We start from the raw sequence: 23,029 nt of genomic DNA, 5'->3' as shown, positions 1-23,029 counted from the left end.
AGGGCGTGCCTGACTATGGTGCAGCGGGCTTCCCCCTCGGATCATTCCTTGAGGGATGATTGGCCAGCCCTGGAATCGGGCTTAGCCTATTTGGCAGACTTGCTGTATGATGTCTTGAGAGCCTCAGCTAAAGGCATGGCTCAGACAGTCTCTGCGCGGCGGTGGCTTTGGCTGAAACATTGGTCTGCTGACCACGCCTCTAAATCCCGCCTGGCTAGGTTGCCTTTTAAAGGCAAGCTGCTCTTTGGGGTCGAGCTGGACAAAATCGTGACCGATCTCGGCACGTCTAAGGGCAAGAAGTTACCAGAGGTCAGGGCTCGGGCTAGTGCTCGTCCCGGTACCTCCAGAGGACGGTTTCAGGAAGCCCGTCGGTACCGCCCGGGCAGGTCGGGTTCTTCTGCCCCCTCTTCCTTTAAGAGGCATTTCTCCCCCAAGCAGCGTTCTTTTCGCAGAGACCGCCGTCCCGGAGGTGCTCCCTCCGGTCCTCCCCCAGGGTCTCGTACCCAATGACGGGGTCTTGGTCCACGCCCCAGTGCAGATTGGAGGACGGCTGTCCTCGTTTCTGGGCGAGTGGACCACAATAACTTCAGACGCTTGGGTGCTGGAAGTCATCAGAGACGGCTACAAGCTAGAGTTCTGCCGACCCTTAAGAGACGGGTTTGTACTCTCTCCCTGCAAGTCTCCGGTCAAAGCTGTGGCAGTGCAGCAGACTTTGGACAATCTGATCCGCCTGGGTGCGGTCGTTCCGGTGCCAGAAAGTCGGCTTGGCAAGGGGCGTTACTCCATTTACTTTGTGGTACCAAAGAAAGGAGGTTCTGTCCGGCCTATCCTCAACCTCAAAGGGGTCAATCGGGCCTTGAAAGTGCGGCACTTTCGCATGGAGACTCTCCGCTCTGTTATAGCGGCAGTGAAGGCAGGGGAGTACCTGGCTTCCTTGGACATCAAGGAAGCGTACCTGCATATTCCCATCTGGCCTCCTCATCAACGCTTTCTGCGTTTTGCAGTCCTAGGCCGACACTTCCAGTTCAGAGCCCTCCCGTTCGGGTTGGCTACTGCTCCGCGGACCTTTTCCAAAGTAATGGTGGTCATAGCGGCCTTCCTGCGAAAGGAAGGAGTACAAGTCCATCCTTATCTGGACGACTGGTTGATCCGAGCCCCCTCTTATGCAGAGTGCGGCAAAGCTGTGGACCGGGTAGTTGCTCTTTTGAGCTCCCTGGGATGGATCATCAACTGGGAGAAGAGCCAGCTGCGTCCGACTCAGTCCCTGGAGTATCTGGGAGTTCGATTCGACACCCAAGTGGGCAGAGTGTTCCTGCCAGACAATCGGATTGTCAAGCTTCAGGCTCAGGTGGACCAGTTCCTGGTAGCCTCTCCTCTTCGGGCTTGGGACTATGTGCAGCTGTTGGGCTCTATGACGGCCACGATGGAAGTGGTGCCCTGGGCCAGGGCTCATATGAGACCGCTACAACACTCTCTGCTGCAGCGCTGGACTCCGATGTCGGAGGATTATGCGGTGCGTCTTCCCTTGGATCCAGCAGTGCGCAAGGCGCTGAGCTGGTGGATGCAGACAGACAAGTTGTCTGCAGGAATGCCTCTGGTGACCCCAGAGTGGATTGTCGTCACGACGGACGCCTCATTGTCGGGCTGGGGAGCCCACTGCTTGGGAAGGACAGCGCAGGGGCTCTGGTCTCCTGCAGAGGCGAAGTGGTCTATCAACCTCCTGGAACTCAGAGCCATTCGGTTGGCGCTTTTGGAGTTCATCCCGGTACTGGTGCTGAAGCCTGTACGGGTACTGTCGGACAATGCCACGGCTGTGGCCTATGTCAACCGCCAGGGAGGTACCAAGAGCGCCCCTCTAGCCAAGGAGGCTATGAGTCTATGCCAGTGGGCGGAAGCGAACCTGGAACAGCTGTCAGCGGCCCACATTGCCGGAGTCATGAATGTCAAGGCGGACTTTCTCAGTCGCCATACCTTGGAGCCCGGAGAGTGGCAGCTATCTGCTCAGGCGTTCTTGGACATCACGAAGCGCTGGGGCCAGCCGAGCCTAGATCTGATGGCGTCATCGGCCAATTGCCAAGTGCCGCGCTTCTTCAGCAGAGGACGGGACCCTCGATCCCTGGGAGTAGATGCTCTTCTCCAACAATGGCCGACACAAGAGCTTCTCTATGTGTTCCCACCCTGGCCCATGTTGGGCAGGGTCCTAGACCGGGTGGCAAGACATCCCGGCAGGATAATCCTGGTGGGTCCGGATTGGCCCAGACGTCCCTGGTATGCGGACTTGATCAGGCTCTCAGTCGACGATCCTCTGCGGCTGCCAGTGGAGCAGGGCCTGTTACATCAGGGTCCCGTGGTGATGGAGGATCCCTCCCCCTTTGGTCTTACGGCCTGGCTATTGAGCGGCAGCGTCTGAGGAAGAAGGGCTTCTCAGACAAGGTCATCGCCACTATGCTGAGAGCGAGGAAACGCTCTACTTCTACTGCTTACGCCAGGGTTTGGCGTATCTTTGCAGCGTGGTGTGAAGCAGGCTCACTTTCTCCCTTCACTGCTCCAATTTCTTCAGTGTTGGCGTTCCTGCAAGAAGGTCTGGACAACGGCCTGTCGCTCAGTTCCCTTAAGGTCCAGGTAGCGGCTCTGGCTTGCTTCAGGGGCCGCCTGAAGGGTGCTTCCCTGGCTTCCCAGCCAGATGTGGTGCGCTTTCTCAAGGGAGTTAATCACCTGCGCCCTCCTCTGCACTCAGTGGTGCCTGCGTGGAATCTCAACCTGGTGCTAAGAGCATTGCAGAAGCCGCCGTTTGAACCCTTGTCGAGGGCATCTCTGAAAGACCTGACGTTGAAAGCAGTCTTTTTGGTGGCTATCACTTCAGCCAGAAGAGTTTCCGAGCTCCAGGCGCTCTCATGTCGAGAGCCTTTTCTGCAGTTCACTGAGGCAGGAGTGACTATTCGCACAGTGCCTTCCTTTCTGCCCAAGATTGTTTCTCGCTTCCATGTGAATCAGCAGCTCTGTCTCCCTTCCTTTCGTAGGGAGGACTACCCAGAGGAGTACTCTGCTCTTAAATATCTGGATGTGAGACGAGTCATCATCAGATACTTGGAAGTGACCAATGATTTCCGGAAATCGGATCATCTGTTTGTCCTGTTTGCAGGTCCTCGTAGGGGTCTGCAGGCTGCTAAGCCTACAGTGGCAAGATGGGTCAAGGAAGCCATTGCAGCGGCTTATGTGGCCGCGGGGAAGGTGCCGCCTATCCAGCTGAAGGCTCACTCCACAAGAGCTCAGGCGGCCTCGATGGCAGAGGCCGGTTCCGTCTCCTTGGAAGAGATATGCAAGGCGGCAACTTGGGCTTCGGCCCATACATTCTCCAAGCATTACCGCTTGACTGGGGCTGCTCGGGCGGAGGCCCGGTTTGGAGCTTCAGTGTTGCGGTCAGGGATTTCTATGTCCCGCCCTGGGTGAGTACTGCTTCGGTACATCCCACCAGTCTATGGATTGATCAGCTTGATGATATGGAAGGTAAAATTATGTATAATCATACCTGATAATTTTCTTTCCATTAATCATAGCTGATCAATCCATAGCCCCTCCCAGATATCTGTATTGTTTTATTCTGGTTGCATTTCAGGTTCAAGTTTAGTCTTCAGTTACTTCAGAAAGACTTCGTGTTCAAGTTTTTTCACTTGGATTCTTCAAGAGTTAAGACGAGTTTGTGTTACAGTGAGCTGCTGCATTCCTCTCCCCTCCGTTTTACGGGGCTGGATTGAGACTTATAATTCTGCCGGCACTCCCTCCCGCTTCGTGCGGCTGTAGGGCAGTTTTGTACCCCTCCCGCTTCGGCGGTGTTCGGGTCAGTCAGCTCCTCCCGCGGTTGCGGTTGCAGGATAAGCCAGATCCCCCCGCATCGGCGGGTGTGGTGTCCCTCCCCCGCTCCACGGGGATGAGCTGGACGGATTCCCCTCCCCCACTTGTGTGGGGATGAGCTGGGTTAATTCCCCTCCCCCGTTTCGGCGGTGGTGAGCTGGGCAGAGTGTCCCTTCGTGGGTGTAATTCTCTAAGTGCTGAGTCCTGTGGATGGAGCTTTGATATCGACATACTGAGGAGTTTCCGGCAGCACATGACCACATATAGGGAGGCAAAAGTTTGCTCTCTATCTCCACCTGCTGGTAGATGGACACAACCCACCAGTCTATGGATTGATCAGCTATGATTAATGGAAAGAAAATTATCAGGTATGATTATACATAATTTTACCTTACTCGCATTTCGTGAAAGCTGCACGTAATAGGGAGATATTGAGACTAAGTTCGCAAATATGCAAGACCCGAAAACAGTTTGGTCAGACACAGGGCATGGCTCATAGAACACGTTTAATGGAATTGCAAGTGGCATTAAATGAGCTTTTGCACCAGCGAGCCTCCAAATCTCAAGCCTATTATAAATATAAGTTATATCTATATAGTAATAAAATGGGCCGTCTATTAGCTCAATTGGCGAAGCCCAGGGGAGGAGGGAGAAGGGTGCTCCAATTGAAGAATAACCAGGGAGTAGTAGTGCTTTCGCATATTTGTGGGGCTTTCTATACATTTTATAGTCAACTATATGACCAGCCTCAGGAGCAGGGGCTGCCGGGGCATCTATACTTAGATAACCTCGATCTACCATCCTTGAGGCAGGCAGATTTGGAAAAATTAAATAGACCAATACAGGAAGAAGAGGTGACGTTGGTGATAGCAAGAGGCCCCCTCCTTAAAACTCCTGGACCAGATGGGCTTTGAATGGAATTTTATAAAACTATGGGAGAGGATATTGTACTGCCTCTGACTAGATATTTAAATAAATTGGTGGACGTTGAGAAATTACCGCCCACTCTTTCCTTGGCGCAAATAGTTGTCCTGCCAAAACCAGGTAAAGATCTGACCAGACCAGAGTCGTACCGTCCCATTTCATTATTGAATGTGGAGGGGAAAATGCTGGCTAAAATTATGGCCAATCGCATGGCAGGACTGTTACCGGACTTGCTACATGAAGCGCAAGTAGGGTTTGTAGAGGGGAGAACTGTAGCAAAGAATTTAAGGAGAATACTGGCTGCACTAGAGACCCGAAGAAGGAGTAATGCCCCGTCAATGCTTATCAGTTTTGATGCCGAAAAGGCATTTGATAATGTATGTTGGGACTTTTTGTTTACCACCTTGAAGACATATGGTTTTGAGGGACGCTTTATGTCTGCAGTTCAGGCTCTTTATCACTCCCCTCAGGCCACAGTTTTGGTAAATGGTCTAGAATCAAAGCCCTTTCCTATACTTCAGGGAACGAGACAGGGATGTCTGCTGTCGCCTTCGTTATTTGTATTAATCCTGGATCCCGTATTAGGGATATGATGGATAATGCCTTGGTGAAGGGAGTGAGAGTGGGTAGCCGGGACTTCAAAATTGTGGCCTTTGCAGATGATTTTCTTTTGCTGTTGACAGACCCAAGGGACTCTTTTACAGCTTTAATGGATATCCTGAGGGAATATGGTGATTTTGTGGGCTTGCGCTTAAACTTAGCTAAGTCGGAGGCGTTGGCCTCCTCAGAGGAGGTGAAACAGTTGTGGGGTAGGGACTTCCCTTTGGGCTGGGCTGATGAGTCATTTAAATACCTAGGTATTAGACTGACTCTGGTTTTGGAGATGTTATATAACCTTAATATCACGGCCCTGATAAGAGAAACAAAGACCCAACTGGAGAATTGGGGGGACCTTCCACTATTGCTGCGAGGTAGGGTAAACCTAGTGCAGATGATTATATTCCCCAGATGGCTCTACATGTTGTGGACACTGCCACTTTGTGTAATGTAGAAAGATCTGAAGAGATTATATGGGGCTTTTAGCAGATTCTGCTGGTCGAAGAGGAAGCCAAAGTTAAGGTTCTCCTACTTGCTGGGGAGCTGGAAGCAGGGGGGTCTTGGGATCCCCGACTTACATCTGTATAATCAAGCCTGCCTATTACTCCATTTAGAGGATTGGTTTTGTCAGACAAGTGTGTATACCCCGATTGATATAGAACAGGAGTATTTTGCACCATGTGATTTCATCTCGTTGTTGAACCAGACCCGGAGACAACTCCCGCGACATCTTAGACACTGTGTGATACTTAACCCGCTGAGGGAGGTGTGGAAGGGACTGGTGAAGAGACTTGGGGGGAGCTATATGGTGTCTGACTAACTGGCTATAAGGGGGAACCCAGCTTTTAAACCGGGCAGTGATAACCCAGTATTTATAAAATGGGAGAGATGTGGAATCACAAGGTTAGAACATCTCCTGGGAAGAGAAGGGGAGGTGCTATGTTACGAAGAATTGCAAGCTCGGATAGGAATTTTGTGGGGGAACCGATTTGCGTACGTCCAAGTTAAACATTACATGTCTGCATTGGATCAAGCCATGTTGCGAATGCGCCTGGGACAGAGAATGAGAGATTTTGTCAGAGAAATGGAAGTTATGGGGTTGACGGTGTCAGCACTGCACAAAGCACTGGTCCATCGGAGCCCTCCGAGGCGTTATGAGGCTATCAAAGATAGATGGGAACAAGAGTCAGGGAGACCTCTAGGGGGATGGGAAGTTGGAGCCACGTTACAAGGTATCTTAGTCCTCACTTCTGATGAAAGGCTACGAGATTGTAGCTATAGGGTAATCATGCGCGCCTACATGTCGGGGAAACTAAATTTTTACTATCATGGTGTTTTTGATTATCAGCCGAGTATTCAATCATGGTTATAGATTTCAACTATTATTTTATTTTTCATTGTTAATATTTGTTCTAATTGTTATATAATTTGTTTTGTAGCCCCTGATGCAGCCCAGTTGGGCGAAACACGGCCTGTGTCGGGCTTGTTAATTTCAACTTGATTTTAATTCATTAAATATTGTTTTTCATATACATATCTGCTTTGTCTGTCTTCCATCTTGATCTGTGGGACGCCATGGAAGGAAAAATTAATTCTTACCTGATAACTTTCTTTCCGTTAGTCCCAACGGATCAATCCAGAGGCCCCCCCTGGGTTTACTGTCTGCGGTCTTGTTGCGGTTGGTTAGTTCCTTCGTTTGATTAAAAAAATAAAATAAATAAAGAAGTGGTGGAAGTATGTTGGGCAATTGGTCTGACAATGTCAGGAGAGTTTTCTATTGTTTCCATTCCTTCTTTGGTATCGTTCATACTGAGGTTCAGTTGGCTGCACAGGTTCACATATTTTTTTTCAGGTTCCGTTCTGAATGTTCCTTCGTTTGATTAAAAAAAAAAAATAAATATAGAAGTGGTGGAAGTATGTTGGGCAGTTGGTCTGACAGTGTCAGGAGAGTTTTCTATTGTTTCCATTCCTTCTTTGGTATCGTTCATACTGAGGTTCAGTTGGCTGCTCAGGTCCACATATAGCAAACCTCGGAGGTTCTCTCTATCTCCACCTGCTGGTAGAGGGACACAACCCACAAGTTGGATTGATCTGTTGGGACTAATGGAAAGAAAATTATCAGGTAAGAATTAATTTTTCCCTCTGCTTCTAAGGCCCCAGTGGTGTAGGTTGGTTGCACATTGACTTTTTGCCTGACCTGAACCTATTTAGCAGGGCTTATTCTTGTGTTAATTCAAGACTGCCAAATTGGTTATTGGAATTTGAGAGAATACATTTTGTGATTTCCTGTGTGTCTCTCTGATCTTGAAGGTACCCGCAGATAGTGTTCTTGGTCAGAGTAGCTGATCCATAAAAGAAATCTTGGGGGGGGGGGGGGGGGGGGGGGTTGATTGGTGAATGGGTAAGGTGCAGTACAAGTGGCTTCAAACAGATGAGTCATCACTTGATGACAGATTTATGGGGAAATATTTGCAAGGACAGGTAAGTAGGGGAGCGGAATTGCATGGAGAATGCCAGTTGCGTTAGGCTGAGAAATATTTGCAAGGACAGGGAAGCAGGGGAGAGGAATTGCATGGAGAATGCCAGTTGTGATACCCATAGCTATGTTAGGCTGAGCGTCTGCCAGATTTGTATGTGATGCAGTTTGCCAGACAGTGTACTGTATTCTGCTGCTGGGTATAATAAAACAGGAACTGAGATCTGATATGTTGCGTTTACAACTTCTATGTTGATCCAAACAACCCTGGCTAGCAGCTAAGGTTGGGATAGACCTCTGCTGCTTGCTTTTTTTTTTTTTTGCGAAAGATGTGTTTTTGCAGTCTAGGCTTCTCCATATACAGAGAAACATAAAATAATTAGAGGGAATGCTAACTATGTTGACCTTAGGGTTATCCTGAATAAAACTGCCAACTGGTATCCAAATACAAAACCCAAACCACAAAATGGGTGAGAGAAAGTGTTAGCCATGAATGACACCTGTTGTTCACAAATTCAATTTTCCTGTCTCAGTAAGCCTGAAGCAAAAAGCTATAACATGAAGTCTCATTTCACCAGTGATTGGCAGGTACAAAGTTGCAGGTGTATTGAATTTTTATTTTCTAACATGCTTTTGCTACTTAACGTTTTTATAATTCTGTTGTGGTGGTTTCATGGATAAGACACAAATGGTTGAACTGTACTAATAGCCATAGAATTCTTAGTGTGCTGCACTAAGATTAAAGTGGAGTAGATTATGGAGTAGTGGAATAAAGACGCGATTGTATTGAACATGCGGTATGCTTCCCCTGTATTTTGATATTCCATGTAGTATGCAAGATCTTTTGCTGCTCTGTTTAGAAAGCAGCTTTTATAGATCCGAAACTGTCATTGCTTTAAATCAGTGGTTCTCAACCCTTTTTCTATCAGGACTCACCTGATGGATGATGTTTTCATATATGACACACTGCAGACATGACCCTCAAGGACCTTTGGTCTGACATTTTATAGCAGTTCTTATGAATTAAATGCAAACATATTCTTCATTTGTAAAAATCCTTTCTCTCTCCAACAACCGCTATACAGTATGGAATTCACCATACAAGAATATCCTGATTTCTCATGTCATTGAGTAATAGCAATATAAATCTTTCCAGTCCCAAGCACATTGTGAAATGATTCAAAACCTGCCAAAAAAACAAACAAACCCCACTCAACATACAGTGGGGGAAATAAGTATTTGATCCCTTGCTGATTTTGTAAGTTTGCCCACTGACAAAGACATGAGCAGCCCATAATTGAAGGGTAGGTTATTGGTAACAGTGAGAGATAGCACATCACAAATTAAATCCGGAAAATCACATTGTGGAAAGTATATGAATTTATTTGCATTCTGCAGAGGGAAATAAGTATTTGATCCCTCTGGCAAACAAGACCTAATACTTGGTGGCAAAACCCTTGTTGGCAAGCACAGCGGTCAGACGTCTTCTGTAGTTGATGATGAGGTTTGCACACATGTCAGGAGGAATTTTGGTCCACTCCTCTTTGCAGATCATCTCTAAATCATTAAGAGTTCTGGGCTGTCGCTTGGCAACTCGCAGCTTCAGCTCCCTCCATAAGTTTTCAATGGGATTAAGGTCTGGTGACTGGCTAGGCCACTCCATGACCCTAATGTGCTTCTTCCTGAGCCACTCCTTTGTTGCCTTGGCTGTATGTTTTGGGTCATTGTCGTGCTGGAAGACCCAGCCACGACCCATTTTTAAGGCCCTGGCGGAGGGAAGGAGGTTGTCACTCAGAATTGTACGGTACATGGCCCCATCCATTCTCCCATTGATGCGGTGAAGTAGTCCTGTGCCCTTAGCAGAGAAACACCCCCAAAACATAACATTTCCACCTCCATGCTTGACAGTGGGGACGGTGTTCTTTGGGTCATAGGCAGCATTTCTCTTCCTCCAAACACGGCGAGTTGAGTTCATGCCAAAGAGCTCAATTTTTGTCTCATCTGACCACAGCACCTTCTCCCAATCACTCTCGGCATCATCCAGGTGTTCACTGGCAAACTTCAGACGGGCCGTCACATGTGCCTTCCGGAGCAGGGGGACCTTGCGGGCACTGCAGGATTGCAATCCGTTATGTCGTAATGTGTTACCAATGGTTTCGTGGTGACAGTGGTCCCAGCTGCCTTGAGATCATTGACAAGTTCCCCCCTTGTAGTTGTAGGCTGATTTCTAACCTTCCTCATGATCAAGGATACCCCACGAGGTGAGATTTTGCGTGGAGCCCCAGATCTTTGTCGATTGACAGTCATTTTGTACTTCTTCCATTTTCTTACTATGGCACCAACAGTTGTCTCCTTCTCGCCCAGCGTCTTACTGATGGTTTTGTAGCCCATTCCAGCCTTGTGCAGGTGTATGATCTTGTCCCTGACATCCTTAGACAGCTCCTTGCTCTTGGCCATTTTGTAGAGGTTAGAGTCTGACTGATTCACTGAGTCTGTGAACAGGTGTCTTTCATACAGGTGACCATTGCCGACAGCTGTCTGTCATGCAGGTAACGAGTTGATTTGGAGCATCTACCTGGTCTGTAGGGGCCAGATCTCTTACTGGTTGGTGGGGGATCAAATACTTATTTCCCTCTGTAGAATGCAAATAAATTCATATACTTTCCACAATGTGATTTTCCGGATTTAATTTGTGATGTGCTATCTCTCACTGTTACCAATAACCTACCCTTCAATTATGGGCTGCTCATGTCTTTGTCAGTGGGCAAACTTACAAAATCAGCAAGGGATCAAATACTTATTTCCCCCACTGTATATTCCCGCCCCAGCTCTGTCCCCCAGCAATGCATCTGCTCGCTGTGAGTAAAAATGCACAGAATGGCATTCCATGAAAACTTTTATCTGGTAAAATCGGACACCTTTATAACAAGCCATTTCCATGCATCCACTATTCTGTGTGTGGAAATTGCTTTGAAAATTATCATACTGTATAACATTGTGATGGAACTAAGATTTCATATGCTGAGAACCAGCCTAGTAATATGGTGTAGAAAAAATGGACCCTTTAAAGAAGATCCTATATTCTACGCACAAACGTTCCCCATGGTTCTAACCATGATCCATGAAGTACCCACTGATGTAGGGGGTACTTCAAGATGAGTTGAAGAAACTTGGCTTGTCTTCTCTTCCTTCCTCTCTCACTCTGTGTAGAGCTCTTAACTTGGCTGTTTGGGTGAAATTGAAGTCTTTGTGTGGAGGAGTAGCCTAGTGGTTAGAGCACTGGTCTTGCAATCCAGAGGTGGCCGGTTCAAATCCCACTGCTGCTCCTTGTGATCTTGGTCAAGTCACTTAACCCTCCATTGCCTCAGGTACAAATTTAGATTGTGAGCCCTCCTGGGACAGAGAAATAGCCAGTGTGCCTGAATGTAACTCACCTTGAGCTACTACTGAAAAAAGTCTGAGCAAAATCTAAATAAATAAATAAAATATAATAAATAATAAATAAATAATTGCTGGTGGTCGGCGTTTGTAAAATGCAGGTTTTCTTAGGTCTAAGGTATTTGCTGTGCACATTTTGGTTGATATTCAGCTACCTTGACTACTGATATATGTAAGGGAGGGCCTGGACCTGTAGCTATTAATAGCTGAGACCTGAGCCTGAGAGATCACTAGGGAATGTCCTTTGCTAGAGAACCTCAGCAATTGGGACAGCTACAGTTTAAGATATTTTCAATTTCTTGATACTGCTGTTATTTTTTACTAATTGTATTTAATGTCAGTAGAAGCAGGATTGCTTAATGCTTGTTGATTTGATTAATCACCTTTAGTCAGAGCTCTGGTAGGTTATATGTGACAGTCTCTGGGGAAATGTCAGCCAAGCAAAGTAAAGAAGGGACTAGGCAGGAGCTTCAAGGCAGAATGGTGGATGGAGGGATGGTGCCAGAGTTGAAGGAAAGAGGATTTGGGCTAAGGGAGCAAGGTGAGAAATGGGAGAGATTAAGGTGAACAGGAGGAACATAAGTGTGTGTAGAGGGTATTTCAATACAATGTTTAAAAAAAATCATTTTATTAGGCAGGATACGCAAACAAAAAGATACTATACACTTATAGTGCAAGCAGAAGAAACAAGCCAATAACAATGAGTAAAGGAATAAGAGTCTGATCCACTGTAACCAGAGAACATAAAGAGAGGATACTACTACTACTGCTGATTATTATTTCTACAGCTATACTGGACTTACACAGCACTGTACACTAAACATATAAGTCTGTCCCTGTTCGACAAGAGCTTATAATCTAATCAAGACATACAAACAGGATAGATAAGGAATAAGGGAATTACTTAAGGTGGGAATGATAAAACAGACGTGGGTACTGAACAAGTGAATAGGAGTTAGTTAAAAGCAGCCTCAAAAAGGTGGGCGCTTAGCCTAGATTTGAAGATGGCCAGAGATAGAGCTTGACATACTGATTCAGGAAGTCTGCTCCAGGTGTATGGTTCAGCAAGATAAAAGGAAAGGAGTCTGGAGTTGGCAGTGCAGGAGAAGGGTACAGGTAAGAGATTTACCCAATGACTGGAGTTCCTGGGAAGGAGTATAGGGAGAGATAAGAATGGAGAGGTACTGAGGAGCTGCAGAGTGAAAGCATTTGTAAGTCAATAAGAGGAGTTTGAACTGTATGTGGAAATGAATAGGGAGCCAATGAAGTGAGTGTAGTGACACTGGCAGAAAAGAAGTCGTGCAGCAGAATTTTGAACAGATTGAAGGGGAGAGAGATGGCTTAGTGAGACAACTGTGAGAAGCAAGTTGCAGTAGTCTAAGCATGAGGTGATGAGTGCGGATAAGGATTTTGGAAGTGTGTTCAGGAAGAGAGGGACAAATCCTGATGATTATTATAGAGAAGGAAACAACATGTTTAGTATTCTGTTGGATATGTACAGAGAAAGAGAAGAGTAAAAGATGACCCCAAGGTTATGAGCTGATGAGACAGGGAGGATGAGAGTGTTATCCACAGAGAAAGAGGGAAGAGGAGAGGTGGGTTTAGGGGGAAAGATAAGAAGGTCAGTCTTGGCCATGTTTAGTTTCTGATGGTGGTGAGTCATCCAGACAACAGTGTCAGGCTGAAATTTCTGGTGTGGAGAGGTAGATCATGCAAGATGGGCTCTACAATCTCTATTGGCCCAATACTTTTTCCACACCTTGTGATAAGCATCATATCGATCCTTAAAAATATAAAATAACTTCTCTATCAAAGCTATTTCAACTACTTGGCTGGCTAGATCTTTATCACCCACCCCCAGTAACTCCAGGTCCTGCGCATAACCCAATAAGCAGTATAGGGGGGCCAAAGTAAAATATTGGCCCAGAATGACCTGGATCTCTGTGCTCTCTGTCAAAAAAGCTGAACCACTGGGCAGGACCACTACATATGTAAAAATGCGCCTTGACCATTGCACACCCAGTGTGATATGCATAAAAAAGAGGAATATGATACAAATGATGAGCTAAATAGTACATGAATTTTCTGAGGTAACAGATAGATAGACTCCGAATGGACAGTGGGCCATATAACCTAATCTGACTAGTCTAAAGTGAAGGCTATTGCTGTGCTATCGTTTGCAAAAAGGATGAAGACATGATTGAATCTAGCAAGGTATAATATAGAGGAGTAATCCTTTTGTGGACAGGCCAAGAGCATACAAACCTCTCCATAGGAGTGGGCTGTCAAAAACACCATCCCCGATACTGCAAGTTCTGCAAGGCTGCAGCTATGTGGTCATAAATGAACCATGACTGTGGATCAAGCTGGAATTCTTCAACAAGAGATGAAAAGCCTTTAAGACAGCCTCCGTCCATCGGTTGCCAAACAAAATGCAATCCACAGGTCTCCTAAAGTCCAACTTTGAGGAAAAAAGCCGCAGTAGAAAGAGAGTCATTTTTGCAAAGCTGAATGACGGGGGATAAAATCTTGCCTGGGATACTCCAGACCTTAGCCGTGTGCGCTACCATAGGACAGGTCTGCAGCATATGCTGAATACCTGATCTAAGAGATTGGGTGGTAAATAAGAGAGGGCACTTGAACCTATCTATCTGAGCTTCTTGCAGTCAGAACCCTGGAACCAGTGTATCGTACAAGCAAGTCTTGATGCCCAGTAGTACAGTTCTACGTAAGGCAGCCCTATGCCCCCATCCTCCTTCAAACAACATATTGTAGAAAGACTAATATGAGGACTTTTCCGATACCAAAGAAAGCTAGAGAAGTGTCTGCAAAGCTGATGAAAGATTGATTTTTGATGGGAGAGGGAGACAGTTGAGAGTGCTGGTGTCAACTGTGCTGAAGGAAGAAAGAATTCTTCAATTAGACTGAATGAGTGACATAGAACTTGTCTTGGAGAGCAGACTGGTCCTTCCAAACCATTTGTTCATCCTTGCTAACACCTCTACTGCAGAGTGAAATGAGAAATGGATGGGGTAATGAGGAGGAGCTGGGAGATGAAAATGGCAAATGACTATTGACATTCATCTATAAAACACCCTTATCTTCTACTTGAATTCCTTTGTCCTTTAGAGGAGGACCTAGAATGGTGTATGCTTAAATAAACCTTTTTAAAATTGTATGTTTTCTTTGATGCATACAGGAGGCAGAATGGCATGGCGACTAGAATTTTGTCCTGTGGCATTCTGGGGTGATTTCCCACAATCTCTTCTAGGTCTTTTGAAGGTAGAAGTTCTACAGGAGAAGAGAGAGAGAGACTTAAAATTGCTTTATTATACTTTGCAAAGTGCACAGGGGACAGTCATATTACTGGGTTGGTGGAATGAAGGACTTTTAAAACATATGGTGTGAGAAGAGTTTCTTTTATTAATCAGTGGTTTTAGAGTGATCTGAGGCAATTGGTTCACACCCTTTGGTTACTGTGACTTAAAAATAGGACTTTGAATAATTAGAGGATCTAATTAACAGTTCTTGGAGGTGTTGCTCTGCTTGTGCGTCATCAACTGTTTCAGTTTTCCAGTCTTTTTTTTTTTTTCTTCAACTTGATTTTTTTTTTTTTTAAAGGAGCTGATCATTGTGTAATATAACTATTGTATTTCCTACTGTGGTAAATGTATTTGAATTTCCATGGATGGTTTTTATGTAATAAAGAACATTAGTAATGTACATTAATAGTGTAAATGGGGAGAGAGAGGGGGAGGGCAGATATATTAAACTGCTTTTCCAGAGAAATTGTACAATGCAACACATTGATTTCTATTGACTGAACTGCACTAAGGTTTTTTTTAGTTGTATAGTAACTGCAGGTCCTCTGTGTTAACTGTGGAAGATATTTCCAGCATTTGTTTGGAAGGCTGCTGTGTAGTTAATGCAGAAAAAAATTGGCTATTATTTCTTTCCATCCACCAAGAGACTTTGGTGCTTAGGGCAACTTGTTTTCTTTGTTACCCTTTTAAATGCTTAGTTAATTACTTGGGTGTTAAATATATGTGTCCTTTTTAGATTTGAAGAAATTTGTTTTATCTGCTTCTTCAAATGGTTGAGTGATGGATAATATAATCTGGGTTGTAACCTTGCTACAACTGTTTTGGAACCTCCACTAATTATGTACTTCTCTGAACTATAGTAGTGTAATGTGGTAGGGTGTGGGAGAACTTGATTTTTGGTTAAGTAGTCTTTTTATCTATATTTCTTTTTGAATTCCAATTCCTACCCAGTTCTTTCTGTGGCAAGTTGATACGTGTGATAATTTTGTGATGCATATAAAGATTTTAAAAAATAAATAAAAAAAAGATGTTGCTACTTTGTCTTACAGGCACATCTGGTAATGCACAGTGCTGTTAGCTACACCTCTTGAGGTGGCATTAACTGCTCTGTTATTGCTACATTAGTTAATGTGGAGGTTCTTACCATTTGCTAACTGTAAAGGTGTATTCCCTGTCCCAAAATGGTGTATTTATGTATTAGCAATAAAGACACTGTAGCTGTCTTGGGTCTGAGATCCCCACCTTTCAATTCATGTCTTCTTGCTCAAATATCAGAACTTTTTTCTGAGGACTTAAGGAATATTTCAGTCTCTGGCTGGTGGACATTTCTGAAGGATTTCCATTACCTTCTCTAGTGGGTTTCTTTATCACAGGATCTTTCCAATTATAACTTTGGAATCTCCTTGGACATTTATTGTATATTTAACCTTATAGGAGAATCAGAATTGAGAGAACAGATATATTTGGAATACTACAATGGATGTATCTAATGGTTAGAGCAGTGAGGTGAGAAGCAGGGAATCCAGGTTCAAATCCTTCTGCAGCCCCTTGTGATAGTGGGCAAGTCTTTGCACTACACTTCAAACCCTTAAGAAGGTCTCAGGTGACATCTTGTCACCTTCTTGGATAGTATGTTCTCTGTATCACCCCTGTGGGGGGAGGCAGCAGTCCGGCATGCCAAAGGGACAGAAGGCAACCAAAAATGCAATAACATTTTGTACAATTGATGTGGTTTCCAAAGAAAGATGGCATTTCATCACCACCAACAAATTGTTTTTAGAATAATTTCCATGGTTTTTGACTTAATTTTCAGAATTTAAGTGACTGATTATGAACCTAGTGGTCTGTTTGGCACAGCAGTTTTCTTCCTCCTGGTGCTTAGCCAGGGGTGGACCTACCATAGAGTGAACCAGGGCTGCCCAATGGTAGGGGCTGCCTGGAGCCTCAGGTGCCCACATGGGACTGGTCTCACTCCAGCTTAAGATGCCTCTGAACTGTTTTACCCTTTTTGATAAGGCAGAGGCAGTGCTGAAAGGTGCCTCTTTGGGTGATGGGGCCTTTTCTCTGCTGACTTCCTGTGGGTGGGACATGGCAGAGGGAAAGGCTCTGCCGTACAAAGCAGCTTTCAGCATTACCTCTGTGGTGACCGCAGCAGCGTGTGGAGGATCAATGGTTGGAGCAAGGCTGGACCTGTGCAGGTATGTGTAGGGTGTGTATGTGTGTGGAAACAGGAAGGGAGAGATGTCAGACCTGGGGGATGGGGGGCGATGGGAAGATGCCTAAATGTCTGGGGAGGGCAGAGGGGGAGAGATTCTAGTTGAGGAGGGGAGCAGAGAGAAAAAAGACCTGAAGCAAAGGGTCATGGGAAGAGGGGACAGATGCTGTACTGGGGTTGGGAGCAAGGGGAAGAGCTCCTAGGCCATGAGGGAGGAAGGGTAGGTGGGTTGCAGGAGGAAGGGAAGCTGGACAGGGACACACAAGAAATACCGGCCATGGAGGGCCAGGGACACAAGAGGGTAGAGGGCCGGCCATGGAGGGAACATGTGGACAGGGACACAGAGGTGCAATACTGTACACAGTGGGGGATAGGGACACAAAAAGAGATGCTGGATAGAAAAATAGACACTGAGAAGAGATACTGAACATGGGGTGGGGGGGAGGGGGTAATAGGGAGAAGGATACAGAGGTGAGATGCTGGACAGGAACACACAGAAAAGATGAATGCTTGACAGAGAGAGAGAGAGAGAGATAAGAAATGTCAAAAGGACAGAAAACCCTGGAATGAGTTAAGAAAAAACAGAGAAAATCCTCTGGCACTGTCGTCCTACAAAATGGCGGCACTTTGCCGCATGTGGTGCATCCTGGGATGCACCAGGCAAGGCCAGTCTACCATATATAGAAGAAATCCTCCCTGTCCAGCTCCAAAGACCTTTAGGAACAGGAAAAGTGTACTTCAAGGAAACAAGAGGCACAACTTTCTCCCTTCCTCATTTGAAACCAACTCCCTCTTCTTCTCTAGAATTTCCTGATAGATACACCAACCAGTTCGTGATCACTCCTGGGGTGGGGCAGGGGATAGGGTAGAATATGATTGAATGATTCAGTGCTGTTTTCCCTATGCTCTTGCTCAGTAAAGGGTGAAAAACCCTTTTTACACATGTTATTGTTGTCTGTAATCTACTTTGAAGCTGCCTCACTACAAAAACATCTGAGGCTGTGTTGAAAAATTAACCTGTATGTTAAGGTTATAATAAGCATATGTTTAAGGTCCTAATTATTTTGTGGATTATCACTTAACATAGCCAATGAAAATGTGCTCAGATTGGTGGTGATTAAAACTTCTTACCATCTGAAAGTTGTATAGTGCCTTTTGTTAAATGAGTTTGTGGTCTTAGTCCAGTTCCCTTGGAGTGTCCATCACCAAAACCACAAGCATAATTGACTTATTTTTTGAAGTTTCAGCAGCAAGGCCAGAGATTAAATGGGTTGGACAACTGAATTATTCTCTTCTCTCTGGAAGCAAGACCCTGCGGACTTGCGTTAAGGCACATTGGCAGGGAAATAGTGAAAATGTTGGAATGTATTACCTGTCAGATTATGTTGTATATGAGTACAGATAAATGTGAATGTCTTATAAATGAGAAATAAAAAACATTTGAAGCATAAGAGTCATGGGTCCAGCATTATTGGTTTATAGGAAATCTATAGATGGATATTGATGGCAAGTAATTTATTTTCTACTTGTATACTATCAGTTGTTTAAAACACTATGATGATTAAATCTCAGATGAACTGTGCAAACTCCCCCTCCCCCAAAAAAACAAAACAAAAAAACCCCCAAAACCTTCATTATCTAATACATGACAAATGCAGTTCACAGGCTGTCCTAGTAGAAAATGTATTGAGATTGGGTGTTAACTCGCACCTCTTCAGTTGTAACTCAAGGTGAATTACATTCAGGTATACTAGGTATTGCATGGCCCGTTGGAGATACAGGTGCCTATGCATACAAGCGTTTTCCCCAAAGCAACGTGAAATGATAGAAGAGAAGTGAGGGAAGCATCTTTTCTCCTTTTCAGCTATGAATTCTTGAGTAAAGGAGATTAGTGTATATGTAGAGAACATGCTTAGATGTCCTGGCAGCTTTCTACAATGTATAAAGACGTTGGCATTTAGTGGTTATCCTGCCTAGTTAAACCCCTTGTAGCTGCCCATCTGCTAATAATTAGTGACACGTAAGTGGTAGCTCCACTGACTGTTGACTTTGACTGCTGCAGTACTGTCTGTTTTGTGCTGGGGCAAGGTAGGGCACATAACCGGTTAGTAACACCTTCTGCCATCTGTCAGTCAACCAGTTCCCAATCCAGTTCACCACTTAAATGTTCTAACTTTAGCCCTCTGAGGTTATTTATGAGCCTCCTATGAGGGACCAGGTTAAAGGCCTTACTGAAATCTAAGTAGACTAGATCCAGGGCATATCCACTATCCAATTCTCTGGTCACCCTGTGATATTTAGTGATATCCAGTCCACTAACTAGTTAAATAAGATGATAAAGTTAGATCAGCAAAATGGTTAACGTCTGGGTGACTGCAGTTACCTGCATTTCAGTTTCAGAGCCCGGACATAGCCCAGGTACTATGATTGAAAGCAATTTTGGGGCTAATATTCTGCCTGTGGCAGTCAACGGGTTTTAAGCCATAAGCTGAATTAAATACTGTTACTGCCGCAGGCAGAATATTAGCCCCAAAATTGCTTTCAATCATAGTAACTGAGTTCACTCAAAATCTGCAAGATGTCTTGTCCAGATCTCCCAAGTGCAATAAAACTTCTCTTTGAAAGCTCAAAGGGTTTTGAGGCCAGTTATCTTGAAAGCAGAGGGAAACACCTCTTCTTTAATGGCACCTAACTTTTTTATGCATTGTTGTGTTAGAGTGACTACTCTTGATTTGCATAGTAAAATGCTGAATATGTATATATGATTATTTTAACATATGGGCAAGACTGATTATTAAGAGCGATATGAAATAAAATCCTTATAGGACCTTCCGAAATGAAATCAGGTATTGGTGTTAGTATGAAGAACCAAAAAACAAGATTTCATTTTTTTTTGTCCCTCTCTTACAGACTAGCAATCACCTTCTTGGACCAAAGCCATTTCCACTGGATAGATTGTTAGCAATTTTATACAGTATAGTGGACAGCAGAGTTGCACCAACTGCAAATATCTTCTCCCAGGTGAGTGAGTTCATGCAATGGGTCATACTATAAATGAATGTTTGGTGTATAATACAATCTGTTTCTGAATTTTTGACTGACTTTTTTGGCAGTATGATATCAGACTAATTTAACTAGAGGGAGAAATGCTTATTTTTTGGGAGGGCGGGGGTGGGGAGGCACTCTCTCTTTAGAACTTTTTAAATGCGTTATTTTAACTCGCTGCTGTAATTGTTTGTAATGCATATGCTACTACTTGGTCAAAAATCTGACCAGTGAAAAGAAGTTGTGTTTGCTACTGCAACAGTATCTACTACTTGGTCTTATTTAGCTACCTTCAATAAATGTATTTGCTACACTAGGTGGCAGCAAAACTACAGATATCCCTGCTACTTATTTTTCAGTGGTTGGCTGTCAAGGAGGTTTAATAGACAGGAGACCAAGTGACGTCAAAATGTTGAATCCAGTTAGGTCAGTCTAAGTTTCCCCTTCACCCAGCCATCATCCCCATACACTCAAAACAAAGCAAGTAAACCAATGAGCTGCTGCATCCAAGTTGTTCTTTTTTACTGGAAGCATTTTTATTAATCTCACTATATTTTCAAACATGCTGGCTTGTGCAATATACAGATCTGTACATCTGCTGTCTGGAATTTTGGAAGATAGAAATAAGGAAATAAAAAATTTGGGATGTACTCTGTAGAAGTTGTTGTTTACTTTTGCAATGTGATGGATGTCTGTTCTGGTGTGTGCATGCAATAATCTTTTGCAGAAGAAGACATGGGGGATGCGTCCCATTCTAGACCTGAGAACCCTGAACAAATTTTTAGACCGAGAAAAGTTCAAGATGATTTCTCTGGGCATCCTTCTTCTAATGATTCAGAAAAATGATTGGCTATGCTGTCTGGACTTAAAGGATGCATATACTCACATCCCGATACTTCTAGCCCACTGGAGGTATCTTCGATTTTGGTTGGGAACACATCATTACCAGTACCACGTGTTGCCTTTTGGCCTCGTGTCAGCCCCCAGGGTTTTCACCAAATGTCTATTGGTAGTTGCAGCATCTCTGTGTAGACTGGGAGTCCTTGTATTCCCATATCTTGACGATTGGCTGGTGAAGAGCACCTCAGAGGACGGTGCTCGGGAGTCCCTGTGGATGACCATTCGGGTGCTGGAACTAATAGTATTTGTTTTAAACTACCCTAAGTCCCATCTGTACTTTGTCCAGCGATTGGAGTTCATAGGAGCTCTGCTTGACACACAGAGGGTTCAAGCCTACCTCCTGGAGATGAGAGCGTATAATCTTGTCTCGCTGGCCTCCAAGGTTCGTGCCTTTCAGCAGGTCACAGCTCAGCAGATTTTGAGATTATTGACCACATGGGTTCCACAGTGTACGTTACACCCATGATACGTCTTCACATGAGATCAGCTCAACGGATCCTGGCTTCTTAGTGGTATCAAGCCACGGGAAGTCTACAAGATGTCATTCAACTGTCCCCAGAGCTTGTACGTACTCTTCAGTGGTGGACAATTTGATCCAATTTGACTCTGGGATTTTCATTAAAAAATTCTCAGCCCCAAAAAGTACTGATGACGGATGCATCTCTCCTGGGATGGGGAGCTCATGTAGATGGCTTCACACTGAAGGTGCTTGTCCTCCCAGGAAACGAATCTTCAGATTAACCTCCTGGAGCTTAGATCGATCTGTAAACTCTAAAGACGTTCAGAGATTGGCGATCTCATCGAATTGTTCTCATTCAAACAGACAGTCAGGTTGCAGTGTATTACACCAACAGGCAGGGGGGGGGGGGCACCGAATCACGTCCTCCTTGTCAGGAGACCGTCTGGATGTGGCATTGGGCTTGCCAACACTGCATGTTCCTTTGAGCCACTTATCTGGTGAGTGCAAAAAATACCCTACCAATAGGCTGAGCAGGATAAAGCAACTGCACAAGTGGTCTCTCCATATGGGCATGGTCCACAAGATCTTCCGAGTGTTGAGCACCCCCTCGGTGGATCTTTTTGCCACTCAGTTCAACCACAAGGTCCCTCAGTTGTGTTCCAGGCTTTAGGCCCACAGCAGACTAGCGTCGGATGCCTTCCTCCTCAGTTGGGGAACAGGCATTCTATATGCTCATCCTCTGATACCTCTAGTGGGAAAGACTTTGTTGAAACTCAAACTCAAGCAAGATTGCGGAATCATGATTCCGATTGCGCTGTACTGGCCGAGGCAGTTATGATTCCCTCTTCTTCTGGAATTATCCTCTGAAGAACCGTGGAAACTAGAGTATTTTCTGACCCTCATTACACAGAACGAGGGGTTGCTTCTACATCCCAACCTCCAGTCTCTGGCTTTCACATCTTGGATGTTGAGAGCCTAGAATTTGCTTCCTTGGGTCTTTCGGAGGGTATCTCCCGAGTTTTGCTGGCTTCCAGGAAAGATTCCACTAAGAGATGTTACTCTTTTAAGTGTTGCTGTCTGGTGTGAGAGCAAGGCCCTAGATCCCCTTACTTGCCCTACACTGACCCTGCTTGAATACCTTCTACACTTGTCAGAGTCTGATCTCAAGACCAACTCTGTAAGGTTTCACTTTAGTGCAATTAGTGCTTATCATCAACGTGTAGAAGGTAAGCCCATCTCTGGACAGCCTTTAGTTGTTTGCTTCATGAGAGGTTTGCTTTTGTCAAAGCCCCCTGTCAAACCTCCAGCAGTGTCATGGGATCTCAACCTTGTTCTCACCCAGCTGATGAAAGCTCCTTTTATTTATTTATTTATTAGGATTTATTTACTGCCTTTTTGAAGGAATTCACTCAAGGCGGTATACAGTAAGAATAGATCAAACATGAGCAATAGACAATTACAGCAGTCCTGCCATCTGAAGTAGTTAACGTGGAAGGTCGTTTTCTTGGTGGCAGTTACTTCAGCTCTTAGGGTCAGTGACCTTCAGGCCTTAGTAGCGGATGTACCTTATACTAGGTTTCATCACAACAGAGTAGTCCTTTGCATGCACTAAGTTCCTGCTGAAGGTGTCGGAGTTCCATTTGAACCAGTCGATTGTCTTGCCAACATTCTTTCCACGACCTCATGCCCATTCTGGCGAAAGCAGCTTGTACACTTTGGATTGCAAGAGAGCATTGGCCTACTACATGGAGCAGACAAGGCCCCACAGACAGTCCACACAGCTTTTTGTTTGTTTTGAT

General features: G+C 44.9%; 1 protein-coding gene across 2 annotated transcripts in view; it reads left to right on the top strand.

Annotated features, from left to right (window-relative positions):
* The window catches only part of ORC5 (origin recognition complex subunit 5), a 154,823-nt gene that overhangs the window by 73,245 nt on the left and 58,549 nt on the right, over positions 1 to 23,029 (top strand). For both annotated transcript variants that reach the window (XM_030217022.1, XM_030217023.1), the window contains exon 13: positions 19,736 to 19,846. In XM_030217022.1, the coding sequence (XP_030072882.1) occupies positions 19,736 to 19,846 (111 nt within the window). The remainder of the gene's footprint in view (positions 1 to 19,735; positions 19,847 to 23,029) is intronic.

Source organism: Microcaecilia unicolor, chromosome 10, assembly GCF_901765095.1.
Source record: "Microcaecilia unicolor chromosome 10, aMicUni1.1, whole genome shotgun sequence".
NCBI classification, from domain to species: Eukaryota; Metazoa; Chordata; class Amphibia; order Gymnophiona; family Siphonopidae; genus Microcaecilia; species Microcaecilia unicolor.
The sequence above is the reverse complement of the archived record's forward strand: the minus strand, read 5'-3'. Positions and strand labels throughout refer to the sequence as shown.